This window comes from Brassica rapa, chromosome A01, assembly GCF_000309985.2.
Source record: "Brassica rapa cultivar Chiifu-401-42 chromosome A01, CAAS_Brap_v3.01, whole genome shotgun sequence".
NCBI classification, from domain to species: Eukaryota; Viridiplantae; Streptophyta; class Magnoliopsida; order Brassicales; family Brassicaceae; genus Brassica; species Brassica rapa.
In genome coordinates, this window is record NC_024795.2 from 23,329,954 (window position 1) to 23,347,846 (window position 17,893).

At 33.0% G+C, this 17,893-nt stretch overlaps 1 protein-coding gene across 1 annotated transcript; it reads right to left on the reverse strand.

The window, feature by feature from the left end:
• Positions 1-838: 838 nt before the first annotated feature.
• On the reverse strand, positions 839-14,105 carry LOC103837637. Its single transcript, XM_033290118.1, has 5 exons — positions 2,706-14,105; positions 2,084-2,299; positions 1,666-2,004; positions 1,336-1,551; positions 839-1,261 (listed from the first exon to the last, which is right to left on the reverse strand). The coding sequence occupies exons 1-5, from the start codon at positions 2,758-2,760 to the stop codon at positions 1,026-1,028; spliced, it is 1,062 nt and encodes a 353-aa protein (XP_033146009.1). The 5' UTR covers positions 2,761-14,105; the 3' UTR covers positions 839-1,025.
• Between the last annotated feature and the right edge of the window lie 3,788 nt (positions 14,106-17,893).

Below are 17,893 nucleotides of genomic sequence, written 5' to 3' on the forward strand. Positions count from 1 at the left end.
TAGATTAAAATTTTTGGATTCTTTTTTTAAGATAAAAAATATGAAATTTTTTTTGGACTTTTTTTCTTAAACTAAAAACCTTCAAAAAAAATTTTGGGCTCTAAGCGACCGTTTACTTTGCCTATGCTATGGGTAGGACCTACGGAGCTATTGAAAAATCTGATGATATTTGTGGTCTTCGGCTTTTTGTCTTGCAAGAGACTTTTGTGGTCTTCGGCTTTTTGTCTTGCAAGAGACTTTCATAAAGCCACCGTGGGTTTTCAGTACTATGAAGTCTTGGTTTTACTTGCTGCTTGTATGTTAAGAAGAAATTTTGTTTTCTATGGTGCAAAAGGTAAATATTATCGACTGCATCTTCCTCTTCAATTGTAAACAATTAGAGAGTGGGAAAACAAAACATATCAGATCATGGGATATAATCAGATCTAATCGAATAGATCTTACCTCGGAAAATATCGACATAGTTAGCGAGAGTCCACACCGGCGGCAACTAGGACATGGTTTCTGGCTGAGGAACTTCCGTGAACGAAAAGATAGAAACAACCCTAATCTTTTTACTCTTTTCTTTTTCTTTTTATTTTAGGTTTAGCTAAAGGAGGAAACTTTGAATCAAGAAACATGTAAGATACCAGAACCAAAGGAGGAAACTTTGAATCAAGAAACCCTGAGAAGATAACAGAATCAGTAGTAGCAGATGAGATGAGTAGAGTTTGGTATCGTGTGCATGCATTCAGTGAGGTGTGAGACAAGCGGAGATATGAACTTATGACGAACACATAGATGTTTGGTATTGAAGACAAGCAAGACTCGAGTCTAGCTACTATGTAAATGTCACCGGTATTACAAAAATGGTCAGAAGACGTAACCATACATTATTAGATAATGTAACCATAAGGGAGGAGCAAAATAAGTTATATTTTACAAGACAAGTATTCAAACTGCATTGAAATAAACTAAAGAAAAAAACAAACAAGGGCAGTGACCATGAATAGCTTATTTCGAAGAAAGGAACATGAAAAGTCCAATCAGAACCAACTTCCTAATCTGGGATCCAAATATAACTCTGACGCTAATATGGACTTGGGCGGCTGAAAAATGAGAGTGAAACCTTTCGATTTCACAGCTTCATAAACAGTCATGAAAAGAGGGTCTTCAAGAATGTCTTCGGAGAGTACAAGCAAGGTTGTTGGTTTGCTACGATGAGTCAATGCATTGAAAAGAATGAACTTTGCAATTTTTTGAATTCTGACACGCATATTTCCTGAAAAGAAAATAACACAGTTATTTTTATTTTAAAAAGATTATTGACAAAATATACATATTCCAGAATATTACCTTTGGGGATGATATCGACATGGAGACTGGAACCTAGATATTCTGTGATGAGATGTTCAGGGAGGGCATCCTCATCAGCAAACACCTTGGTAAAATTAGGAGGAGGAAGACCTCTAAGCATAAAAAATGCATCGATATTGGCAGCAGAGATGACAGGTTCCAAATCTTGAAGTGCTGCGGAATCCACGGCGTCCCAGATGGCATGTGTAGTATGAACTGCAAGTAAACAATTTTATTTAAATAACAAAAGAAAAGAAAAAAGAAAAAACAGAATTATGATCAGATGAATCAATATATAGATCTAAAAAAAAAAAGAATTTTGAAGCTTACCCCGTGATCTGACGAAGCTTCCGGGTACGTCTAAGGTCGGCATTGGGGTGTTGATGATTCTGATGGTGGTCTTGTTCTTTTTGTCAACATGTTGGCCGCCTTGTTGATCTACAGCTTGCAAGACACTTTCATAAAGCCACCGTGGGCTTTCAGTACAAAGGCTTGGTTCTACTTGCTGTTGGTATGCTAAGAAGATATTTTGTCTTCTATGGTGCAAAAGGTAAATATTACAGACTGCATCTTCCTCTTTGAAGTCCTCTGCGAGTACCATCAGATTTGAAGATGGATGATCCAGCGCACATATTAGCATGTCCACTGACATTCTATAATCTCTCGTGTCTGCAAAATAGATAGACAGATTACACACAATAAGTAGAAAAAAAAAGAGAGAGAGAGAGAGAGATAGGGTTTAACCCACCTGCAGGTTCGAAACAGAATCTGAATCCAGCAGACTCATAATCCTCCTTATAATCCTTCTGTATCTGGGATTCATGATTCGCGTACAACCATATAGACACGGGTCCCGAGTAACCCTTATTGAGAAGGGTTGACTTGATATTCTCATAAACCACATGGGGATCGAGACATGGAATTGGGAAATCATTGAGGTCCCAGAAGACACCTGTGTGTGCGGCTGCAAAGTTTCACAAAACAATTATAACCGATTAGAGACTGGGAAAACAAAACATATCAGACGTATTAGGTCAAAAGTGTTTTGGACCAAGTTTATTATAACTCCAATCAAGCAACATAACAGTGACAGTAAAAACACAATTACACAAGTTTTAGTTCCCGTGAAATCTAGTTTTATTCCACAACTAAGTGACAGTAAAAACACAATTATTCTCTAACCGTCCCCAAGCCGTACCAATGATGTCCCCGTGAAGTATCAGTCCCCGAAACGTTTCCCGTATCGGTAGCTAAATAGACGTCCCCGTGCTACATAGATATCAGATCATGGGATATAATTTGACTAGACTCGACCTAGATTCGACCTCTATTTTTACTACCATAATCAGATCTAATCGAATAGATCTTACCTGGGAATGTATTGGCATAGTGAGCAGAAGGCAACACCGGCGGCAAATAGGACATGGTTTCTGGCTAAGGGCTGAGAGAAACTTCTGTGAATGAAAAGATAGAAACAACCTAATATGTGGCCGCGGCAGATCTCTATTTGCTCTTTTCTTCTCTCTTTTTTTTCTTTTTAGGGTTAGCTATAAACCATGTCTATATATGCGTTGCTTTGTTGTGAACAATTCGTTTTAGACTGAATATTTTGTGTTATTATTAATCATCAAAAAAAGTTAAGGATTCCAAGATAGAGATAAATGAAAAGATTACTTATCCTAACCCTACATAAAATAGGAAATCTACTAAATACATAAAAGGAAAGATAACATCTAATCGGAAAAGGAAACCTCATTTTCTCCAAGCTTGTGGTCGCCTCTCTCTCTCCTGAAGTCGGCTCTCTCTTTCCTCTTGGACACGGCCGCGGTTGGGCCTGGTCGTGGCCTGATGGATCTTCTCTTCTTGTCTTGGTTAATGGCAATCCACATTATTCATAACACTCCCCCTTGGATGCCATAACCATACAGGATTTGTAGTACGCTTAATGTTGCCTCATTAAAACCTTATCAGGAAAACCCAGTGGGACAAAACCATGATGAAAGAAAAAGAGTACAACACGCACTATTCCCCCTGATGTGAACCTCAGTGTAGGTTCTACATTCCACGCATCTAATGCGTGATCTTTCATGTCTGTGTAGGAAGGGAGAAATCGGCCAGTTTCATTACTGAACCGTAATTGAGACCACTTAGACCTCTCAGGTCGTTTCTCATGTCCTTTGACATCGAGTGTCCCGGTAAAGCATGTGTGCTAAACAATGTGAACCACATTGTCCTTGGGAATCACTTGTTGGTCTTTACAAAACGTGTTTGCATGTGTCCATGGTCTAGACGTGATCGTCGACCACCAAACTCTTTACTTTGCTATTCATGATAACCATTCGGCCATGTATCAATCTGGCCGATCAATGTCCAGGTCATAGACCTTGTCTTATACATGTCTACTACTTTATGTTATGAGTGTTCAAGATCAATGATCTTTGCTGTGGCTCTTAGGCCGAACACACTCATGGATGTGGACATTGATTCCTTTGCCTTAGGTAATGCCATATGATGGCGTTTCATGACCTCAGTTGTTGTGGATCATATCACACGCTAAGTATACATTATTAGGTCATGGACTTCGGCTTTCACGAGCTTAGGGACTACAACTTCTTTTGTATCCGTTTGATTAACTATCTCCTCTCAATCTTATGACCAAGTCTTTGTATGGGTTATACAGCAGCATACGGTTCTACTAAGCCGGATCCTTACTTAAAGGATCTGATTGTCGGATCACAACCTGATGGTTGATCTTTCCTACTAGCTCGTGATCGAGAAGAATAAGGGCCGGATGTCTTTAGTCAAAGGGTCGGACACCTTTTGCTGAATAGCCGGACGCCCTTGGACGGACAGGGCCGGACGTCTTTAGTTTGAAGGACCGGATGCTCTCAGCCAATGTGCTGGACGCGTACAGATATGTTCTGTGTCATTCTTCTAACCTCTTTTAGGTTTAGTATAAGCATAAGGAATTTCTTTATAAATTCTCATAAGTATATGGACTGTTATTGGATTGTCTTTTACATAACTCCAAGATCAATGATCATGTGTGATCAATTTCTTTTACATACTATATGCAGCTGCTTTTATTTCAGTCCATCAATCAGCTTAGGAACAAAGCTGTTCTCTTATTTTATATTATCTTATCCAGTGATCCATATGCTGCTTACTACATCAGTGTATCTATTTTCTTTCTTATGACCAAACCATTTGTCAATTTCGAATTCTGTAGTAGCATTCACCACATAGGAGTTCATCTCCTTATAATCTGTTCCTTTTGATCTCTGTGAGTACCTTGTGTAACAAGCTATATCTAATGCTGTTAATATGAAGACATGGACACTCTAGGCCACGTGATTTATATGTCTTCTCTCACGGTTTCTTTATCTCACAAGATCCATCTATTTCACTGGTTTTATCGGATAGCGTTTCTGTATATGTACATGGACAATACGCTCATCTCTCTTTTAGATACTTTGAACCTCCACGTTTATCTTTCTAATCTTTATAATCTTTTATGATTGTATGATTGTATGATGAGTACTCATTCGTGGGTTCATGATCCTCGTTCATGTTCAAGTGCTATTCTCTTATGCATCTTTATATAGATCTTCATGTGTGTGTCGACACTTTCATATGGTTCCATTATGTTCCAGACATGATTTGATCATTTTGAGATTTCATTATCCAGGACCTTTGTTAGCTAGTAGCTTGGCGTCCCAAGCCACTTGATTTGGTACCTTAGATGTGTAGCTGTGCAGCCTTTTCTCAATGTCTGTATGGTTTCTCTTATAACTTCGGATCTATCATTCTATGCACCTTTTCTTTCTATCCGAGTTTCCTTAATCTTATGGAACATCTACGATCTATTATCCAAAGACATGATTTGATCTATTATCCTATGGCTTTTAGTTTAGAGTTTTATCTTTTAGGGTTTCAATCTTTACAAAACAATCAGGTTCGATTCATGTTCTCAGAATTAGGATTACCTTTGTTTTGCAGATTGTAGAAACCAGACCTCCAAGATGGACTGATAAACCTCGGACGGGAGCTGGACGGACGCTGCCTCCTATCGGGTCGCGAGCTGCTTCCTTTGCGAGTGGCTGAGCAGATTGCGAGCTGGTTGATTGGGAACACGAGCTGGCTATGTTGCGAACAGGAAGCTGAGGTTGTCTAGGATCAGGAACGCTTAAGGGCTTTAGCTGATCGGGAGTTTGCAAGCCGGAACGCAAGCAAGAACAAGTTAGGCTTCTTCGAGATTAGATCTTTGCACCAACTCCTCTCAGCTCATGAAACAATAAATAAGGAGTATTAGATTACATGAACACCGTAATTTGAACAAGATATCATCAAACTACTAAGGTATGATAAACTTATCTTTCATAGGATTTGAAATTGGTTAGAAAATCTTGTAGGTTCGGATTAGGGTTCCAAAGAACTAAGTCGGCGCCGTGTATTGTTTCTGCGAGTGTGGGCGCGTCTCAGATCGGATCGATAAACGGTTTACGCTGATGGATTCATCTCGTCAAGAGCTTCAATTTCCTTTGGCGCTCGTCGTCTGGTTCGTCGGGGTTGGAGAGATCGATCGGTTTGAAGTTCCGCCTGATTTAGGGTTTATGTGTGACGGATTTTAGGTTGGGGTTTTGTCTCAGGGTTTGGAGTCTATCGTGCTGATAACGTGTTGTGAACAATTCGTTTTAGACTGAATATTTCGTGTTATTATTAATCATCAAAAGTGGTTCCTTATATAAGGATTACAAGATAGAGATAAATGGAAAGAGTACTTATCCTAATCCTACATAAAATAGGAAATCTACTAAATACATAAAAAGAAAGATAACATCTAATAGGAAAAGGAAAGGGTTTCCTTTTCTTCAAACTTGTGGTCGCCTCTCTCTCTCCTGAAGTCGGCTCTCTCTCTCTCCTCTTGGACACGACCGCGGTTGGGCCTGGTCGTGGCCTGATGGATCTTCTCTTCTTGTCTTTGTTAATGGCAATCCACATTATTCATAACATGCTTCATATTCTTTGAATAATGTTAATTATAGAGATGCCTTTAATAAAGTAAAATATTATATCTAAGAATAATGTACTCAAAAAATATTTAATAATTTATGCCAATTAAAATTTTAATTTTAGTTTCCTTCTTTATATCTTATTATATAAAACTTGATTCTTCAAACTGTTATTATTATTATTGTTATTATTATTTTTCATTATAATGTTTGTTTTAAAATATAGTCCATTTGTTCTTAAATGTGAGATGTTTTACAAAATTTTGATGTTCTAATATATAAGATGTTTTCATTTTCCTAGGTAATTTTTATTTTATTAAAAACTATATACCCAATCATATTTTAATAGTCTATTTTGTAATTGGTTGAATATCATTAATTTATAGTTTTAATAATAATTTCTAGACAAAAAGTAGTTTTCTTAATATGTGTATTTCTACCTAAACATTTTATATTTAGGAACAAAGTGAGTATTAAAGATAGAGAATTATAAAAGATAAACATTAACTTTTAAGAAAAAAATGTTAAACAAAAACGAATTGTAGAATCATACAAGTCCAATAAATTATTTAATAAAAACATGAAAAAAATATTACTTTTTTAAGTGTAATTAAAAGAAAATTGTGAAAATAATGTTATTATTTTCTTATAAGTAAATAACTTTCTTTTTTAATAGATAATTGTATGTTAATAAATTATGACTAAAAATAGTTACAAATATTTCATATTTATATTTATGTTTGAGATTTCACATATTATTTTCACAAAATACAATAGTATTTACATGCACTATATTACCTGAGTATTTTCTTTTAATTTTTTGATACAACTCAACTTTTTATTATCTTTATTACAGCTTATGATGCTAGCATAACTTTTAATTTTGATTTTATTGTCGTGCATGAGTATATGTAAATATGTATTTGTATGTATAAAAAATATATAATTAATTAAACATTTTTTCAATTAAAAAGAAAACATTTGTATAAAAATCTACAAGAAATAAAATAATTAATTTTCTTTTTATAAGCATAAATAAAATAAAAACATAAAATTAATCTTATTTTCTTATAATTAACTACCTTTACTTTTTAATAATTTTGTGTTAAAAAATACTATAAACCAAAATTAACTTCAAATATTTCACCTATTATGTATGATTGTGATATGTGTCAATTAAAAAAATTAGTGTCAATAAAAACTTCCATTATATGAAAATAACTTCTTTTTTTCCTAAAATCTTAAATAAAAGAGATTTTTAAAAGAAAATTCTTTTCTAATCTTAACCATTTAAGAATTTTCCCTTTTTTTAGATTGTGACTAGAAAGAATTGTAAAATTTTATTTAATAGTAATTTTTACTTCAAAAATTTAATGATAAACATGATATGAATAATTATTCAATTAACAAGAAAAATTATAAAAATATCAATGATATTGAAAAAAAACGATTTAAAAGTTGCAACTTTTAATAATAATTAATATTAACTGGAAATAGTTATTTGATAGAAATTTTATTTCTTTAAATCCTAGACAAAATATAATAGTAAAAGATTATGTAATAATAATTTCTTTTCTAAAATCCTACGAAACTATAAAAGAATATTTGATAGTTTTTTCCTTTTTATAAAAAAAATCCTAAACAAAAGAAATTTATGTAATATTTTTAAGTCCTAACCAAAAGAGAATTGTAAAATTTTATTTGATATTATTTTTAAGAGAATGTTTGATGATGAGCATGATACTAAAACTTATTTAATTAACAAAAGAAGTGTAAAATTAGTATTCATATGAATTGTAAAAATAAAATTTTAAAATATTTATTAATAACTAAAAATAATTAGTTGATATCAATATTTTATTGTCCTGAAATTATAAAGAGAGGATAATTGTAATAGCTAATATGACAATAATTTACCTTTTCTAAAGTTTTAAACAAAATTTTAAAAAGAGTATTTAGTATTTTTTTTATTTTTTAATTGTAAATAAAAAGGAGATTTATAAAATAGAATGTTTTCCTTTTTAAAAAAATTCTGGCAAAATAACAATTTAAAGACTTATTTAATAAAAACATTAAATTAGAACATAAGAACATGTATACCATTGTCATTGATTTAATTGGTGTATTTAAAATTTATTTCTTTTTACTTTTCATTTCTTATTTCGGATTGTGCTCAGTTTAAATGTTTATGTATAGTATTTTCTCTAATCTTGAGTATTAAGTCATCTATGCACCATGATTATAAAATACAAAAAAAAATTAACTTGAACTTATGAGTGAAAACGAGTTTTAATTATAAAATAAATTTCAAACAATATATGCAAAATAATAATCATAATACTATAATAAATGATTTATTATTTTATGGTTTTTATTAAATTAAAACATCAAACAAAAACTCGTTGCAATGCAACTGGCTCAAATCTTGTTTACAAATAAAATATATATAATAAAAAGGAAATATTCTTATAAATAAAACCGAAAATTATATTTAAAAAAAGGAAAGAAAACATATTTACATGGATCAAAGTCTCTGGTCGATAAACTTAACATGTATCACAACTACTTTATTATTAACTAGGTGTTGGCCTAAGCTACACCCGGGATTTTTGTTTAATTTTTAATCTTGTTTATATATTTTTGTATGTATATTTTGGCATATAAGTATTATAAGTTGCTATTAAAATAGCTGGTAGACAATTTAAAATTATTTAAAATTATTCTTTTTTTTGTTTTACAAAATTGAATTTTTGTTTTTTTTTGTTATAGAAAATTACATATAAGATAATGAGCAAAATGAACAGAAAACAATTTAAATTAATTTTAGTTAGATTGGTTGAACTGTAAAAAATGTTTCAGTTCATTGATCCCAACGTGAAGATTAGGACTAGTGATTTGAACGATGCATGGATGGTTGCGAAAACAAAGCATGATCCTAAGCTCTTTCTCGAGAATCTTCAAAAAATCCATTAGATATGATTTCTCAGCGCAGAAAAGGTATTTGGAATCTCTCATGATAGATACGTAACCGAAACCACCTGGCCCAAGAAAAGAGACAAACTCTAGTGAAGAAGAGTCGTCAACAACAACATTGTTGTCTTCTTCTATACTCATCGTCTTGTTCAACATACTGTTTCTGAAATTAGAACCTATGCTTCAAAGTGCGTCCTAATATTTTTTTTTTGTGCAAACTGAATTCATTCATGATTTAACTTTGGTTCAAGGCCCATAAGGCCTGTTTGGCAATAGAGTCAGCTCTAACATTAGCTGCTCTAGGAATAAAGGTAAATTTAACTGACTTAAATGAGAGAGATAGGTGGTAGATATCACAAAGGACGCCATAAATCTCAAGCTTCTTCTCCTGTCGGTTCAGAGTTTTGATCAAGGTTTGCGAATCTGAGAAGAGCGAGATGGAATCAATTCCGTGAAGTAGAGCAAAGGTCATGGCCGTGGAGACAGCCAAAGTTTCTGCCATGAGGGGCGACGAGACGAACGTCGAGGTCGCTGTATGTTGAGACGATGAATTCCGATCATCAATGATCCAACCAAGTCCTGCACAGCCTGATGTCGAGTTCCACGCTGCATCCGTGTAGATCGAGCAGTGAGCTGAGTAATTAGGAGTTGGTTCCGGTCTGATCAAGGGGTTCATGATAGCTGGTGATTTAGGGGGTTGTGACAGCATCCATTCTCTGGCATCTGAGATCGCTTTGCTGATTGTTTCCTCCGGCGTGAATTTTCGTTTTTCAAAGAGTAGCTGGTTCCTTGCGATCCATAGTGACCAAACGATCCAAGCCGCTAGGGTCCCCGGACCCAGCCCTATCGGAGGAAGAGTGTGGATCTTTTTGACGTGTTCCCATCCTTCCAGGGTAGAGATGAATACCGCTGAGTTGATTACCTGTGGGAATGGTGCTAGTTTCCAGACTGATACCGCAAAGTGCGTCCTAATTTATAAGAAGAAGAAGCTAACTAACTGAAGTCGGTTGGTTGTTCACTATTTTATTTTCCTTTTTTTGTTCTCATGTTTAATTTCCTTTTTTCCGAAACAGAATCTTTAATTTCCCTTTTTAAATTAATAAACTTGTAAACCGAAATAAACTGGCTCGATAAATTAACTTTGGTTCAATTGGCCTTCGGTTTATTTTACTCACAAAATCAACAATTCATCCTCCTTGAATTATTCAGGGTCTTTATCTGAATCTCTCTTGCTACCTATTTGATTTCAATGTTTCTCTTCGATGCATTTGGATCATTATCTTTTTCATGTTTGGGTGCTTGTTTAGTATCGATTGACTCGCAATTGAATTTTCACATCTGCGCCAGGTCTACGTAACTGCAAAACACAGTTGATTCACTGAAGATAATATTACTATCTCAATTAAACTTGTACCAGAATCAGAACGGTTAGATCAAAGCGGCAAATATATCCAAAGAGTATAAATGAAAAAAGAGTATAAATGAAAAGAGTACCCGAACTGAAGATAGACAACCAAGATCATAGTAACCTGTCACTTTAGATGATCAACCAATTCATTTGAATTGTCATCTTCTTTTTGTAAATCATATGATATATGATATGACTTGTCCTGAACAATAATTAGATTAAAAAGTTTTCTATCATTTAAAAAAAACATTTTTGCTAATATTGATGCATGTGTTTAATCGATAAGATTAAATGAATTCAACTTAACAAAAACATCAAAACAATGTCAATTCAGTTTTTACAAAATGTTAGAGACTAAATGAATGATTAAATAAATGTTTACATCTAATCTATTAATTTAGGGATTGGTTTTTATCTACTACTTGAAGTTGTCATTTAAGTTTTGATCTCTTTGATAAATGTTACTAGAATATATCACACTACTTTACAAATGTAACATACCTACTTAAACTTAACCAATATACATACAATCGGATTACTTAATCTAAACCAATATCTAATATATTAAAACCATCCAAAATTAAACAAAAACTACAACGACAGGTTATTGCACTTAATAAAGCAATCCAATAAAACTAAACCAACAGGTTATCATGTTTGGTATAGATGTTCGTCTTTCCTTCTCTTCAGATCACTACCTGACACATAAAAAAAACTCAAATTATTTTCTATTTTGTCCATCTTTCATCGTACTAACCATTCTAACAAATATAAAATCTGATTATGAACACAAAATTATCTGCATATAAGCTTCAATCATATATAGATTAGATCATGACTTTTGTTTACGTTACATATGTTTTGTTTATTTGTTTATTATAGCCGAAGATACAATTCATACCCGTATACAATATATGTTCCTTTATATAAAAGTATATAGATTAGATATTTTGTAATTTCAATTCGTTTAATATCTAATGATTATCTACATACAATCGATATCCAGAATATTCTATCCACATTAAGATTTGCCAATAGAGTCTGGAACAAAGCCTTCAGATACGTGCAGTGTGTGTGTTATCTCAACGCAGCTGAGCTTAGCTTTTTGTATCCAATATATTTCAATCTGCCAATGTTTGTAACAAGCTCGATTTATTAGATTAAATATTATGAATAAAAAAACACTCAAAGAAAATTATAAAACTTATCTTTTCTCTTTCTCGATTGACTTGACGAACCACGTATTTCGTTTCAAATCGGCCACTGATTTTGCGTCCGCTACTTTCAACCTGGATAGTAACTGTTTCCTTGACTTGATCTCTCAAATTACTGTCTGATCTACAAGGTTTGCATATCTAGATCAACAAACATATTAACCAAACCAATTCTTTACACGATTTATAAACTATAAGAGATCAGATTAGCTATAAGAGTTAGGTTAAAAATTAGTATTACTTTCTTTTCCTCCGATCAAATAGCAAAGATCATGCATGTCTTGAGAAACAAAATCTTTGTAGAAGATCAATTGATTTTTTTTATTGTTTCGGTAAACTGGTCGTTTCGGTTCCAACGAAGAAGAGAGAGAGAAAAGATGAACTTGAATGGTGCATCTGTTATTCACACCGACAGAAACAAAATATTAATTGATCATCAAAAGTTGTTGACTTTACAGATTATTTTGTTTTTTTTTTGGGACAAAAGTTTATTACTCATTTGGGTTTAGATAATATCCTTTGTTAAATTAAATTTGTCACAAGGCCTGATCCATAAACTATTAAATAGCCCAAACTTTTGATCTTAAAAACATCCATTCAAATTTTTTGGGCCAAATGTGTTTAATATTTTTAACAAACTAATTATGATTAGTTATAAGCATAACTAATAAAGTTGTTAAAATTATATAATATTTATAAAAAAAATCAAATATTTTAAATTTAAGATATGTAAGTTTAAAGTGATCCAAATCAAACTATTATACTGAAAATGAAACAAGATTCAATACAAACTAACAACATGTACAACACAAATTATAACACCACTAAAAATTAGATATAGATGTCAAATATATATATATATATATATATATAAATATTACACAAAACGATTTATAAAAATTATATACACATATTATATACAAAAAAATAAAATTAAAATTAGATGAATTAATTTCCGCGTTTCAGCGCGGGTTAGAATCTAGTATATACTTAAATAAATTTTTTGTCAGCATTTAAATCAACTAATTGATCTGTGTTGCTATTTGAGTTGTTACAATAAGCTTCAACAATTTTTTGAATACATTTTTAAAAGGGATGCAACGCAAGGGCAATAACAATATTGTAAAGAGTAAAAGATGATTTGAATACATTCTCTATGTACGATTTTAGTGTTTTCTCTCCTTCGACATGTAAGTAAACCTTGTTTTCCAGATTACTAGTTGAAATCAAAGATCCTCTAAAATTTCTATGCTTATTAAGGTTTCTAAACTTAGTAAATATAACAAGTTCAAGTTTAAGGTTTTGTGGAATAACTTTGGTTAGATGATTTGCTTCTCTTTTTTCTGAGATTTGGTTGAATGTATTTTGTAGATCCATGAATACTCTCTTGTGAGTAAAATGTTAGTTCACTGCAATTATTTTATATATCTCATTAGAACTTTGGTCATGTGAATTTCAGTCGTTGTTTATTTATGAAGTGTTCACTTCACAAAAAAATCTTATTGGGAGGGGGTTTTCGGGAAAAGTGCCAATTTCGACCCCAACAATTTCAGTCGTGCCAAATACGACCCGAACAATTGATCAGTGCCAAATACGACCTCAACTCAATTATAATTCAAAAAAACTACCTGAACTTCTTAAAACGTGCCTAAATCTACATTGACTCTAACAGAAGTTAGTCAACCGTTAACGAGATAAAACGACGTCGTTTTGATATACTAGGAAAGTGTCAATTTTGACCTCAACACTCTCAGCCGTGCCAAATAGGACCCGAACAAATGGCCAGTGTCAAAAACGACTTCAACTTAATTATAATTTAAGAAAAATTACCCAAACTTTTTAAAACGCGTCTAAATCTACATTGACTCTAACAGAAGTTAGTCAACCGTTAATAAGATAAGACGACATCGTTTTGATATATATATATATATTTTTTAAAAAATATGTTCATTTCGAGACTCAAACCCGTGCCGAGATATCCTTTTAAAGGGGTACACTAACAACTAGACTAAAATAATTTTTTGAAATATTATTACAAATTGAAATTCCCATTATATAAACTACTATTCTTCTTCATCTTATCCAATTTAAAACTTTAGTGATTGCTTTATATATTTTAGTTATTGTTTAAATGTCTAATATTTTGTACAATATATTTTAGTGAAAGAAAGGTAAAATGTGTCTTAACATTTTTGAATAAAATATCAAAATATATAATATTAACTTTGAAAAATTAAAAAAATTCCGCTTAAGTTTAAAATTTAAAAGTAATTTATATAAGAAAATTGTATAAATAATTCAAAGTTTTAAGCATATTTAAGATCGTATAATAATAAATATTATATTATTTATATTTTAGTAAGATATAAGTTTATTAAAGATATGATAAATAAAAAACATGTAAATGTATTTATATAAATCAGAAACAATTGGCACCAAAATTATAAATTGGATAAGATGAAGAATAATAGTAGTTTATATGATTTCAAATTTGTAATAGTATTTAAAAATATTACTTTTATCTAGTTGTTAGTGTGCCCATTTAAAAGGGTGTCACAACACGGTTTGAGTTCCGGAATGAACATACTTTTAAAAAAAATAGATATATATATATCAAAACGACGTCGACTTATCTTGTTAACGGTTGACTAACTTATGTTAGAGTCAATGTAGATTTATGCACGTTTTAAGAAGTTCATGTAGTTTTTCTTAAATTATAATTAAGGTGAGGTCAGTTTTGGCACTGACCATTTGTTCGGGTCTTATTTGGCACGACTAAGAGTGTTGGGGTCGAAATTGGCATTTTTCCTCGTATATCAAAACGACGTCGTTTTATCTTGTTAACGATTGACTAACTTCTGTTAGAGTCAATGTAGATTTAAGCACGTTTTAAGAAGTTCGGGTAGTTTTTTCGAATTATAATTTAATTGAGGTCGTATTTGGCACTGATCAATTGTTCGGGTCGTATTTGGTACGATCTAAAATGTTGGGATCGAAATTGGCACTTTTCCCGGGGGTTTTCACCGAACCAAACACTTTAGAACACTCATGACAATTTTGACGGTTTACGAACATTGAACAAGGTTCTGCCTTTTCTTCTCCACTAATTTATCTTTGATTAATTAGTCTGGTCTCAACAATTTTATGTTTTGTCCACGTAGATAGAACAAATTCAAGTTTAAGGTTTTGTGGAATACATTATGTTAGATGATATTATTTTTGAGCTCTCTTGAGTTGGGTTAAATATATTTTCTTTCATCCATCGATAATCCCCTTTACGTTGGACTGTACAGGGATTATCAAACTTTCTCACTTCCAAATGATTATCAATTCTCCAAATTTAAAAAAAATTCTTACTTGGCGTTTGAAAACTAGAAATTTCAATTATGTTTTTGCTACTAATAAGTTGTTTCTTATGGGAGAGTTAAATGAGCTGATGGATCTAGATGCACACATGCCTCTCAAAGAATAAGGATTAAAACAATAAACAAAAAAATATTTATGGATCATAAAGTTGATGTGTGGTTGTAAAAATCAAAATGCAAATAAAAATATGAAATTTCAAATTTGAAATTTTGAATAGTGAAAATTCATATATAGAGTTTCACTACTCAAAACTTCAAAAGTTCATTTTTGAAGAACAAAAAACTTTATATTTGAAGTTATAAAATGTCTTTTAAAAATGCTCTCACTAGCCATCTATCATCATAAAAATTGAATTAGGAGTATAACAACATTTTAAACCTAATAGCAACGTCGTATCAAACACACGATTTTTCAAACTATAGGCAAACGATTTCAATGATTTAGAGATCAAGAGATACACAAGGAAGCATATCTGTCAGAATCAAAATCCATCTCTACAAAAAAAAAAAACAACCAGAGACTAAGAGATCACAAGTGTGTGGTGACTGAAAGTGGCGGCGACATTACTCATTCCAGTCACAGCACAGACCATAAACACCACATCTTTAAGCCTTAGAACAATTTGGACAACATTTTAAAAAAACTCTTAATATTTAAAAATATATAAGTAACCAATCAATAACCACTCTCTCATATAACAAATCAATAACCATTTTCTGTCTCATTCTATAAACTGAAGTTACATAAACCAAAACGCTTCAGTAAAACAAAGAGTGCGCAGAGACAGACATACCACAGAGACCGGTGATCTTCTTGGCGACCTCCTTGACTTCTTTCTCTAACGCCGAAACCCCCTGCAAAGGACGAAACATCAAACATCAAGCTCGAGACAATACTACTACTCTCATCAAGGCATGAACTTGAACTAAATATCTAAGCACGAAACATCAAACAGGCTTAATATTGAGAGGGTAGCTGGGGATAGAGAGTGTGTCCGTCTGTTGTTTGTGGGCGTTTAATATTGGGCTGGGCCGGTAAGTTATCAAACAGGCTTAGTTGTGTTTGTCGACTACCAATGGGCTTTTATTTAGCCCAAAATACTCTGGTTCATGGATATGAACCGGTTTCAAACTGAATCGGTTAAAAACTAATTTCTATTTAAAATGCGTACCGGGATGAGGATATAAAGAGGCGATTTCCGAAACCTGTGCTTCACTTCATCTTCAACCTCTATCTTCATCCTTCTTCTCCAAGTTCTCAAATTCCGTGAAAACTTAAGACTTCCCTCGCCTCGTCTATCTCTGCCCCCAATCTCTTCTCTCCAGCTTTCAACATCTCCAAAACCGACCCCGTCTTCCACTTTTTCACTGCCGAGGTTGAAGCTTCCCCGGAGGAGTCCAAATGATTGATCTTGAACTGCCCAAACATACTACTCTCCGTCGCTGGCTGGTTGCGGAATCTGAACAGAGGGAGCAAGAAGAACGCGAACGAGGGCTCAACACGAGTGTTGAGAAGCTGAGAGCTAAGACCATCTCCATCGGAGATGCTTAACATGGGTTCTAAAAAAAAAAAAAAGCCAAAAAAATAAATGAAAAAATGGCAAATTAGACAGAACCGATGTCTAAATGAGGAGTTTTGGAGCCGCTAGGAACCTTATACGTGGCAGTTTGATTTAGGCTAATTTTTAGGCAAAAGGAGAAAAAAAAAACTGGGTTCTCTCTTTCTCTCTGGATCTAGCGTCTCTCTTTCACGATTGAATTTTGTTGTGTTGATATTTTCAACAAATCCCTCTCTTTTTTTCAAGAGAAATCGTGTTGTTGATTGTGCTCGATGGCTGCTTCGTCCTCCTCCAAATCCGGCTATGAAATCACCGAGAAGGTTCGGTGATTCCGATCACAAAGTTTTGATCAATTCTCTAAGCTCTGGTTTTTGATTCAGAAAATCGAAGAAGGATTTCAGAAGGGCTATCCTTGAGAGGAAGAAGTCTCCTAATCGACTAGTTGTCATCAACGATGACAACTCTGTGCTTCAGTATCTGCCTCTTGTGGTTCAGTCTTCATCTTTTCTTTGATGAGGTAACGATTCTTCTACTTTCTTGGTTTCTTTTGTGCTTCTTGATTCATTGTGTCTGATACTAAATGTAAACATTACCATGTGATGTAGAAAATCTCGAGGCGCTGTCTGTTTGTCTGTTTATGTTTCTTGAGGCGTTGCTTGTGTGTTTGGTTTTATGAACACAGGTTCTCTGCAAAGAGCTGGCCCACGAGAAGGAATGCAGGTTCTCTCTATGCTACTGTCCTAAACGAGGCTGCAACTACGCCGGCCTGTGCAACGATCTCTACATAATTGCAGGTTAACTCCCAAGTATCAAGACTGAAGTTGTTTGTTGGAATGAAAAACTTTATAAAGATGGAGAAAGTGTTTTGTGTGAAGAAGAAAGATTTTATAACTTAGAAGAGGATTTTTATTACTTATTACAAACTTGGATTATTTTTTGATGATACAAAATGATGGGGAGTGGAGGTATTTATAGCCTCCAAAGTACAAAATATCTTACATATTTTAATCCTAAATCTAGAGAATTC